Source organism: Atractosteus spatula, chromosome 2, assembly GCF_055471065.1.
Source record: "Atractosteus spatula isolate fAtrSpa1 chromosome 2, fAtrSpa1.hap1, whole genome shotgun sequence".
Classification (NCBI taxonomy): domain Eukaryota; kingdom Metazoa; phylum Chordata; class Actinopteri; order Semionotiformes; family Lepisosteidae; genus Atractosteus; species Atractosteus spatula.
In genome coordinates, this window is record NC_142707.1 from 73,447,291 (window position 1) to 73,459,770 (window position 12,480).

Here is a 12,480-nt window from a genome sequence, read left to right on the forward strand (position 1 = left end):
GACTAGAATTACCTGAGAGGGTCTCGGATAAACACAGAGACTTTCACATATTTCAGTGCATGATCCGGTGGCCTTTTTATTACCACTTTGCTAGTCTAGATGACAATCTATATATATATATGAACAAGTAATAGGTTACTTGTTCCTTTGCAGCCTATGCATGCTGACGCAGCTACCCACCTGATCTATATATTTGTTTTCATTTTAAGGCTTGTTTTTACTTCTGCCATTGATAGTATTCACGTTTGCTAACTCATTCGTGTTAATTTCTTATTAATAATATCTTCCAAATTGCATTTAAATTGGAATGTTTTTACAATTATAAATCCACTAGTCCATCCATTCTCTAAGCGCTATATCCAGTCCATCCATTCTCTAACTACTATATCCAGAACAGATTAAATTATAAGAGAACATGCAAACTTCACACAGAACCCCAGCAACTGAACTGGAGATCCTCGACTGCTGCATCAGTGGCTACTGGGAATGCATAGTGAATACAGAGAGTGAAAATAAAAACCCACACTCCCTGCCCCCTCCCACTACTGCGAGGGGACACCCCCCAGGTACGGAACGCACCCTCCAGTGCTAAATCAGAAAAGTGAAACTGAAATAGGTACCATTCCCCACAAGTGCAATTTTGTTGTTCTCACATATTTCTAATAACTATTTCTAACAATACTGATTATTAAAACTTCTAATATAATAATACAATAGGAGCAAGTAATAGGTTTATTCCATGCTGAAAAAAAGAAGAAAGAGAACACAACGTTTCGGCCGTGGAGCCTTCTTCAGGTGTGAGAGAGACAGGGCAGTAGGCAAAGGTAAAGTAGCGGGAGAACAAATAATGTTTGTTATTTATAATGTTTGTCAAATAATGAACAAATAATACAATATATAACTGATTTAAATTTATCGTCTACTAAAAAAAGCGTAGCAAAAACAAAACTTTAGATTTAATATTTTATCATTTATAAACATATATACCAGATTTGATATTTGTCTTTAAAACTAAATGCTGTATACTTGTAAAAACTCAATACCATTTCTGTTTAAAAGAATCTTTAAATTCTCTTTGTGTTTCTTAGGAACCTCAAGATTGTTGGTCTGGAGGTTCCTCACGTATTACTTAATATTCAGAAATGTGACTATAGTTTATAAATTATTTTACTGTTAGAAGTTTTTATTATGTCCAAGGAGCAATTTGCTAAAAACGTGACCCGTTTGCATGATAGCATAGAATCCTACTACTGAGCCACTAATGTATTTAAAGGAAAATGTCACCATTTTCCCAAAATAATCGCAGCAGGTGACCTATTTAAATATGTTGATATGGAAAATGTTCATGAAGAAAGTGAAATACATGATCAAATAATGTGTACCTTATTTTTTTATTTTTAGCTGTATACAGATCCATCCATGCCACTACATACTGTGTATTTACAGTCTCATTTTATTATTGGCTTTGTTAGGATAGGGGTATGACCTTCAATATTATGTTACATTTTCTACGGATTTCAGTCTTCAGTCTTCAGAACGCTTTGACTGATGCATAAAAAAATGTAACATAATGCATACTGTGGTGAAAAAGCTATTGAGCAAAGAACATCTTTCCTCCTGTCAAAAGAATTGCACATGTAGTTTATTCTTATCTGATTAAAAACAGAAAATACGCAGTGTTTCACAAATTAAAGAGAGGTTAAACCTAATACACAACATGCATAATTGTACAGTATTGTAAGTTTGTGTTAGTCTGCTTTATATGGTGAGGTGTCTCACATACAATTTTTTGGATAGTAATTCTCGTGTTATGAACTTACACCAGGGATCTGCTTTATTCACGCTTGTATGTAATTAGCATAAACTAAAAACTAAAAAAAAACCTAAGAATTCTAAAAATGCAACCAGGTACTAGATGTTTAATAGTTGTAATCTTTTTCACTAAACTCCATCTTTAAAATGCTCGTGGTTTGAAGGCTGTGTATGTTTTGCTCACAGAGCTATTGACATCTGTGTCTCAAAAAGAGGCATTTTGATGGGCAAGAGAAGGTTGTGAAAACAGTGACAAATCCTCCTAGAACAAAATACAAGTAGTAGTTTTTTTTATTTTTAGCTACAACAAAAAGCCATATACAGTGTGTATAAAATATTTCCATTCCTAAATCAATATTATTTATGATGTTCAGAGATATTATGCGTTACTTTTATTGTCAGATACCAAAATTTCCTTTTAGTTACAAACTTACTTATTAATATTCCATATAATGTGGATTTAAAGATAATAAAAAGTAAGAAAACAGATTAAATGAGGCTAACGTTTCACTAACATCCAAAGGAGCACAAGTGCCATCTATTGATCATCTTTGGCCAGTGAATCATGGGATTACAGGTACCATGTTTCAAAGACATAATGCAAGTTCTGAGAGACTGCATCTGTATCTTTTCCAGACTAACTAACGTGAGAATATATGGCAGAAACTTACTTAACTCAATATTCTATTTTGCTGTATGCTGACTGGGACAAGAGTTATCAGGTTGGATGAGATACAAGACATTCACAGGATAGACACACACACAAATATAGATACACAAACACTCTCACCTATGGCCAACTAATCTAATAGATTAATCTAATCTAATTGCACAATTGGAAACAAAAATCTTGAAACATATATATATAGTGATAGATAAAATGTAAAATATAGGGAATGTGACAATTGTTTTATTTTGTGTTTTCAGTAGCCTGTCATTAACATTCTAAAAGCAAATTATAGTGAATGAATCATGTCCATGTCAACATTTAATGAAATGTAAGTGTAAAAACAACATGCTGTTAGAAGGAAACATTATTCCACTTATGAAAGCATACAATATTTATAATAAAATGTTTCCACATCCTGTAAATTTTATTTCATTTTTAAATTTTGAACATTGATCATCTGAAAGTTCATTCAGTTAAACCATGCTGAAGTTCATAATGTAAACAATATTTAATGATTTTCAGGAAACAAATTATTTAGAACCGATGATGGATCACATATCCTGAATGTTAATATTGCTTTAATTGACTTCTGAAACCAGGGGTAAAACAAGGCATATATAACAGGATTCACTGCGGAGTTTAAATTTGCAAGAAAAATTAGACCATTAATTACTGCAGCTGAAGAAGAGGCGTTAGGGCTTCCTTCAACTATACTGCCAATGTAATATGGCATCCAACATAGAAGGAATACAGCCACTACAGTTCCTAAAGTTTTGCCTGCTTTTCTTTCAGATCTTTTAGAAAGTTTACTGTTGCTTTTATCCTTAAACTTCAGTTGCTCAGTAACAGAACTGATTACTTGTGCATGCCTTTTGGCAACAATAAATATTTTTATATATAGAACTATCATAACAGAGCATGGCAAAATAAAAGCAGCTAACATGTCAACAATCGCCCAGGGTGCACTCATTTCAAAAACACATTCTCCTAGACAGGACTTTACACCTTCAGAGTTTATAAAATTAATATTACCAATAATAATCATCAACAAATAAAGTACAGAGAATAACCAAATAAATATTATACATAAGCACACGACATTAACTGTTATTTTATTAGAATACCGCAGTGGGTCACACACTGCAAAATAACGATCAATACTTATGAATACAACATTAATAAGAGAAACAAATGTAAGAATGCCGAGAACTAAATAGAAAATAATACAAAATATCCTCCCAAAATACCAGCAAGTTTCTATATATCTGATCAGTGCAAAAGGCATCACCATCAGCCCTATTAGAAAGTCTGCCACAGCCAGAGAGAGCAGGAGGAGGTTGGTTGGTGTGTGGAGCTGCTTGAAGTGAGAGATAGAAATGATCACCATCAGGTTTCCACACACTGTCAGCATCACCACTGATGTAAAGAAAACATACAGGATTACATAAACAACTGTGGATCGAGTTTCTTTTGGGCATGATGTATTGTCAGAAGAAAAACAGTACTGCACTATTTGATGTCCTCCCATCTCAGTCCCAGAAAGAAAATTATTCATCCAAAACTGATTTTTGAAGTTGAGATGAGCAATTTAAAATTCCACTCTGTACCCTTAAAAATGCAGTTGTCCTACTTAAAAAGGCTGTTTAAAGATTCAAAAATTCAAGTATTGCATCTCTCCTCTTTGCTTCTCCTTGGTTTTATAACTTGTTTCTCTGAGCTCCTCCTGCTACTTTGCTTCTGTGTGTTTATGAATGTATTTGATTTGGTTAAATTGGGAATTTGTGAAGAGGCTAGGGATCTCATTAGACCTCATCACATGTGCTACCCTTCTTTACTATAATCCTGAGTTATAGGTATTGTTGTCAAGTCTTCATTAAAAGTTCAGAAAAGTCAGTCCAAAAAGATTTATAATAATAAGGTTAATAAGCATCGAAATCTGTAACTTTAGCTGTTTATTTTCCCTGCAGTTATTCATTGTGGTGATGAATAACTCTTCAGTTTGATCATTACAGTTTTTAAAACCAAAATTACCCTCTACATTCATGTTTACAGTAATTTATAATAAAAAATGTGAACTTAAATATGTATCCATTTAGGATGTGTGTTAAGGCATGTTACAGGGGCTGCTTCACTGTACTGTGACATACAGTACTTTGTTGTTGTGATTCACTGGCCAAAGATAATAGATACAGTAGGTGGCACTTGTGGTGCATTGGATGTTAGTGAAAACATGCGCTTCCTACAACAAAAATGTAATACTTTTTTATACTTTTTTATTTATTTAATATGGAATACTAATATGGAACCATATCATATAACTAAAGGGAAATTTTGAAAAAGCTGAATAAACGTATAAATTATGAACTCATAAAAATAAGATTCTGTATGTCAAACATTAAAAACATATATTTATTTAGCTGGTAATGGTAGGGTATTCCACTTTCTTCATAAATAAGTACATCTACTTTAACTTGGTCACCATTGGTCTTGTTAAGTCTGGTGTTCCTCAGGGCTCAATACTGGGCCCCTTGCTCTTTAGCATTTACATGTTTCTACTTGGTCAGCTTTTAAGATCACATGGCCTCAGCTATCACTTCTACACTGATGATACTCAAATATACATCCATACCAAACCTGACACTGATGTGGCTGTCTCTATTCTATCTAATTGCATCTCTGACATAAAAACTTGGATGACTCAAAATTTCCTTCATCTTAACTGTGACAAGACTGAAGTCATGCTTATTGGCACCCCCCATCAACTTCGTAAAGTCTATCCTGTAACCCTATCTGTAGATGGTTCTGTACTTGAGGCTCAGTCTAAATTGAAAAACCTTGGGGTTATATTCGATTCTGGCTTAACATTCAACCCACATGTGCAACATATTGTCAAAACATATTTTTTTCACCTCAGAAATATCGCTAGACTACACCCTATGCTATCATTAACTGTGGCTGAAAAGCTGATCAACACATTTGTGTTCTCTCGAATTGACTACTGTAATGCTCTACTCGCTGGGGTATCTAAATCTACTTTGAACAAACTGCAGTTTTGTCCCTTGTTGACAAATCGTTAATGGGTTACAGATCCATTAAATAATTAACTAGTGATATTACAGTGCAGAGAAAAGGTTTGTATAAGCCCCTAGGCTGCTTTATATTCTCCTTTTTTTTTAGACTTAAATGTAAATATGTCAAAACCAAAGATATGATCATTGATTATAGAAAGCAACCAGCAAATGCAATTGCTCCTCATTGAGGAGCAAGAATTTGAAATTGTCTACAGTTACAAATATCTTGGCACTATTGTGGATTACAAGCTAACCTTTGAGTGAAATATGGATATATGTATGTATGTAAAAATGCCATATGTAAGAAGAGCCAACACCAATTTTTCTTCTTCAGAAAATGCTTCTCTTTTGTGTGTGGTACAATGATTCCTTTATTCTATTGAACTTTTGTTGAATCTGTTTTACCATTACTCTGGTAGCCTGGTTCAGTAACTGGAATACATACAGACAGAGCAGGATAATGAAGGTAGCCACCAATGGAGCACAACAGCCACTGCTGGCGGCAGACATCTAAACCAAACAATTATTGCTGAGGGGCAAAATGGTCTTTGACTGTCATGACCAACCCTTGCACAGTATATTTGAGCTCTTTCCATCAGGACATTGATTTAGGCCAAAGGCAATTGACCTATTCAGTTTGGACAAGAAACTCTTAATAAGTACTGTATATACTGTATACCAATAGCCTGAGGAATAGTTCAAAGAAGAGCAATTTATAATGACATTTTGCTGATGGCTCCTCTTCACCAGCAGCTGACAATAACACGATTATCAATGCCATTACTCATTTGCAGGTTTTGACTTTATACCTCTCTTCACCTCTCCCAACTTCACACCACCTAAGTGTCAGCTCTGCTTCCTTTCTACTCCCGCCTCCTCTCCACTCCCAGCTGTTGTTCGCCCATACTTTAGAAACTGCCGATTTTCCTCTCTCTCACACCTGAAGGCAGCTTCATAGCTGAAACGTTGTGTTTCTTTTCTTCTCTTTACAGCATGGAATAAACATTTACTTGTTCCATTTTAATAATGGCTCCTGGTATCAGAGCATTCGTCATATATGAACAGATGAAAACTTCAAGTATATTCTAGACATAAAATCCAGAATGCACTACGTAGCATGAACCCTGACTCCTTAGTTTGGAAAGTAAAAGTGTCATGCCCGAGCGAGCGCTGTTGATCGGTCCCGCAGACACACATGGGACAGCACACCTCCTGGTGCTGTGAGAACATGCTCAGGCAGACTTTTATAGCAGGTAGCCAATTAATCTATTATTTAATTATTATTTCTCTATTAGTTCCATTTTCCTTTAAATACTTCCCTCGCCCTTCAATCAGGGCTCTGTCCTTAGCTGAGCAATTGTACATTTACTACTATGTAGTTTCTTTATGCCAGTTTTTCTTTTGTCTCTACCTTTTTGCATTTGCTTATTATTTCCATGCTTTTCCTTACCTCTCTGTAGCCCCGAGGTTGAAATGGGAAATACTTCTTCACAAATCAATATGTGTATCTGGAAAAGGTATTTCTTGAAAAGGCATTTCTAAATTTCTTATGAAAAATAAGTTATCAACATTTTAAATTAATTTAGATTAATTTAACACTACAGATGCAGCCATTCAAAGTGCGCGTTACAGACACGTACCGCAGGTGACGTCGCTCAGTATGACGCAAGATGACGCGCGGCACCGCAGTACGTGATTGGTTGACCGACAGGGGCACTCGTGGTCCGTTGGTCTGTCGTAGAAAGACTTACAGTAAACGTCTTTGCTGTGCCCGTTGTAGATATTGAATTTTACCACTGAAGGGAAATCTTAGTAGCTGAGCATAAAAAGAATAGGAGCATACTGTAACGTGTGTGAAAGCCATAAACGATATTAATTTTGGAACATAAACATACAGTATATAGCTGGTCTTGGTACTTTAAAGAAAAAAATACACACCAGTATTCCATTTCTCCCTAAACATTGTAAGCTTCGAAGTCTTTAACGTGATACCGGAGTCAACAAGCATACTTTTAGAATTTGATTAAAAGGGAATATAATATGGAATCGCGTATCTCAAGAATTTAATAACGGTATGATTATAGCCGTGTACTGCGGCAGGGCTGTGTAGGGCTGTTTCGCCTGCCTGCTCATGCGAGCTGTCTTGTAGCCTACTGGTCTAGGTGCGTGCCTGCCAACGGGCAGGTTGTGTGTTCAAATCCAGCTGGTGCTGGACCTTCCAGTTTTATTTATTTATTTTTTAATCGCGTAACATAAACATATTACCGTATGCAAACTGTACTGTATACACTATGTGTATGTATATTTAATGTCTTAACTGTGCCCATTTAATTGAATGTAAAAAAATTATTTAACACGAACATTAAGCTGTTTACATCTTCCGCCTGAGAACAGTCACCCGTTGCTACCCAACGCAGAATGGTGATTGGCTGACACCATCTGACACCCCTCTGATTGGAGAAAAAAGACTTGCTGGTTTGCTATACATACTGTACCAGGAAGAGGATTTCTTTCTATTCAAAACGTGTATTCAAAAAGTAAAAACCTTACAGCGTACACAGATTTCTAAACTGATCAGGATCGTTATCTTTGTCTTATGCATAATAATATTCACCGCTCTGTCCAGCAAATTAATAATAAACTTTATTTTATATAGCGTTTTAAACGAATAAGTAATTAGATTGCTCATAAACCTAATCACTTGCTTTTTCTTTTTATTTAGGCTCAGATTTCAACTATAGATCGTATTATTAATAACCATAATAACAACCAACCAACAAAAACAACCATATAAACATAATACCAACCAAAAACATAGATAACAACCACAATACAAAATCAAATATATCAAACCATTTTACTCTCGCAAAGTCCTCCAATTATCATAATCCCGCCCCTTATGCAAAACCAAACCTTCCTCCCATCCCAGTTTATCCTGTTTATCATAAACAAAATCCACCTCAATTTTCAACATAAAGCATTACACAAAATCAATACCTCAACACTCCATACTCAACAACGATAATTCACAAACAGCCAGAACATGTAACTACACATTCCCAAACAGACCTAATTTCCATAGCCCCGCCCCTTATGCAAAACCAACATCCCTCCCCTGTTCTCTCTCTCCCCTGGCGGTTGTAATTGTTTTTATTTTCAAATAAATTTTAGCAAAGTCATGTATTTTAAAAATCTTAGGATTTTTATATTTATGTCTTTATTTAGTGGTTTCATTAGTGACAAAGGCTAAACTTTCTTGGAAAAATGTCTTTTATGTAAACCATGTTTGCTATTAATTCATTCAGGGCTAAAATATGTTCATTGTATTCTAATGAAACAAGGGTTCCTTTCGCCGTAGTCGGGAGCCTAGTCTTTAACTAGTAAGTACTGTACTTACTGGGTTTTTGAGGGTGGGGGGAGTGTCTTTCGCTGGAAATCTCGCCTCCTACTTTGAAAATACCCGTGAAACCGGTTCAATTCGTCACAGCCAGCACTCCTGCAGAGAGGGGGGTTGTACTTGCAGTGTATGCAGTATACGCGTTATGCTCTTCGTTAATGTCTAAGCCGGAACATATCATTATATCTCATTTTGTATTTCTTAAAAAAAAATCGTTTTCCCAGCCTAACAGTATTGTTTTTAACCTGTAAATTTGCTGGACAGAGAGGTGAACATTATTACACAGAAGACAAAGATAGCGATTTACGTTGCATTGTGTATCGTGCTGCTTTAATACAGTTTTAAATAATTGAAAGTCTAAACAGTATCAGCTTTATTTATGGGTTTTAAATAAAGGTGATTTAAACGCGATTTAAATCAATATAAATGTTTATATTGTAACGCATAGGTGACTATTCATTGTTATTAAAATGACTTAAATTCGATCATGTTGTGATATTTAGAAATATACATTTGTTTGGTGCGAGTGAAGTTTTATTTAATCTCTGAGCCATACTGATTCTTCTGGAAGCCAGTTTCCGCCAGGGAGTAAAAAAAAAACACACTATGGTATTCTCTCCAATGCAGTGCAGTTAAAAACATACCTCTGATGCTGCTCCTAAATGAATATCGTTTATGACCATCAGAAGCTTTATGCTCCTTTTCTTTTTTCCAGTGGATTGAACAGGGAGAGGCATTTCATGATGTACTTTTCACTGTTATAACAACAGTGGCTCTGGAACAGTTTTCAACCATGTCGTTTTATAAAAAGGGGAGATATGTACACGTTACTGAAGCTAAAAGTTTAGCCTTTGTCACTAATGTAACCACTAAATAAAGACATATAGAAATCCCTACGTTACAGACTGTATATGGCTGGTATTGGTAGTTTAAAGAAAAAATACACACCAGTATTCCACTTTCTCCCTAAACATTTTAAGCATCAGAGTCTTACATGTGGTTATTTATTGCATAATTTAATTTTGAAAGCCACTGAGACATCAGGTACTACTGTTGTATTTATGAAAAAGAAACAAAACAAAAAACATACTAACAACTGTGCCATCCTACTCCTTAGTTAATACATTTTATTATTCATAAACAGTTAACATTGTTAGCAAAATATTTTGAATTATATTTAACCCTATTTTTTCTTTAGTTTTGTATTTAACTTATTATATGATAGTCAGACTTAATGTATATTTGAACAATGAAAATATATTTTTACAAGATTTTACATTAAGCACTTAAAATTAATATGGTTAATAAAAGTAAACTGTAACATGCTGTAACAAGATCGGTTAAACTGCGAAGAAAATGCTTTCAGAGAAAATGTTTCAGGTGTGAAGAACATAGATCTCTAATGCAATTTCAACCAAACCTGTTCCCACACACCCTGCCCCCACTACCATTAGAATATACACAAACATTTTAGCGTTTCATTCTGAGCAGAAGACCCTCACACCTGAAGAGTGCTGGCTGTGACGAATTAAACCGGTTTTACAGGCTTCAATCACAGACCATGTGACATGGGACTCAGTAAACTAACAGCGCCACTGGATTTGATAATACCTAACCAAAATCCGCAATATGGAAACAGAACCTGTGTGATTGTTGATAGATGATGTACTCGTAACATTTTTTCAAGACGAACTACAACATTTAAAAAATGACTTGTATGTACTTGATATCTCTAATCAATCCACGGGTCCCAGCACAAAACGAAAGTAAAATGCATACCGTTTCGCGCTTCTTATTAGTTGCTCAAAAGTAATTTGACCGTATGAAATGCATAATATAAACCTAGAAACATATACGTGAGCAGTACTTAAGCACTGTAGTATCGGTGTTAAGACATACCTCTCAAATACTGTAAATCAAGTTAAAAATATCTCAAGACCGATTCTGGTCGTAATGAAACCATGTTTCGTGTATGTTTTCTTTTTCATCTTGAAATAACTCATTTCTAAATACCTTTTTCACTGTTAACATCTTGCAGCAACTTTGTGAACAAAATATACACTCTGACAGTTCATCCTGCTACCAACATTAAATAAAACAAATCTTAAGATTTCTATATTTATGTCTTTATTTAGTGGTTTCATCAGTGACAAAGGCTAAACTTTCTTGGAAAAATGTATTTTATGTGTTGCAGAAAAAACTGACTTGCTTTAACAAAATATGTTTACAAATCCTTTCACCTGGCATTTTCGTAGTTAGAAATTATGGAACGCTCTGTTAAAAGCAAGGGAGTTTTTATGTCCGTTGCAGTTCTTTTGCAACATGAATATAATTATATCGTTATTAATTTCTTGAGATACGCGATTCCATATTATATTCCTTTTTAATCAAATTCTAAAAGTATGCTTGTTGACTCCGGTATCACGTTAGTTAAAGACTTCGAAGCTTACAATGTTTAGGGAGAAATGGAATACTGGTGTGTATGTTTTCTTTAAAGTACCGAGACCAGCCATATACTGTATGTTTATGTTAAGATTTCCCTTCAGTGGTAAAGTTAGATATGAATATTCAATACTTAAACGGGCACAGTTAAGACATTAAATATACATATACATATTGTATACAGTACAGTTTGCATACGGTAATATGTTTATGTTACGCGATTAAAAAATAAATAAATAAAACTGGAAGGTCCAACACCAGCTGGATTTGAACACACAACCTGCCCGTTGGCAGGCACGCACCTAGACCAGTAGGCTACAAGACAGCTCGCATGAGCAGGCAGGCGAAACAGCCCTACACAGCCCTGCCGCAGTACACGGATATAATCATACCGTTATTAAATTCTTGAGATACGCGATTCCATATTATATTCCCTTTTAATCAAATTCTAAAAGTATGCTTGTTGACTCCGGTATCACGTTAGTTAAAGACTTCGAAGCTTACAATGTTTAGGGAGAAATGGAATACCGGTGTGTATTTTTCCTTGTGATATTTTAAGCTCTAGTTGAATGATAGGTGTCGCATTTTAAATCATTTTCGTAGTTAGAAATTATGAAACGCCCTGTTAAAAGCAAGGAAGTTTTTATGCCCGTTGAAGTAAAACAAAATGCCTGACAAAGTATGGCTTGGACAGATTCCAAGTGCTTGTACAAATGTGCTAAAGAAATTATACTTTGAGTATACAGCTTGTCCAAAGTCATCCATTATTAATACTATTAGTAATATCTTCGGTAAAGGCTTTGATGCATAAATATTTCTGATAAAGGTAGGTTGTGTACTTTTGTCCAACTGAGCAATCTTGCTTTCATAAAATATACCAACATTTTAATGACTGAAGATTAACATGCTGTAATACACTGTTCAAAATTAAAGGCTCAAATGCTGTACATGAGAGGTTAAGCTCCCCCTGGCGGTTTTACAAGGTGACGCCGGATAGTTTCCGGCATGACGTCAAATGACGCGCGATTAACCATGTAACACTGCGTGACACCGCGTTATACCGCGACACGCCCACCGGGGTATGCCGC

The 12,480-nt window shown here is 35.1% G+C and overlaps 1 protein-coding gene across 1 annotated transcript; it reads right to left on the reverse strand.

The window, feature by feature from the left end:
• Positions 1-2,990: 2,990 nt before the first annotated feature.
• LOC148840231 (trace amine-associated receptor 13c-like) lies at positions 2,991-4,019 on the reverse strand. The gene has a single exon (XM_088936738.1). The coding sequence runs from the start codon at positions 4,008-4,010 to the stop codon at positions 2,991-2,993; it is 1,020 nt and encodes a 339-aa protein (XP_088792864.1). The 5' UTR covers positions 4,011-4,019.
• Positions 4,020-12,480: the final 8,461 nt, after the last annotated feature.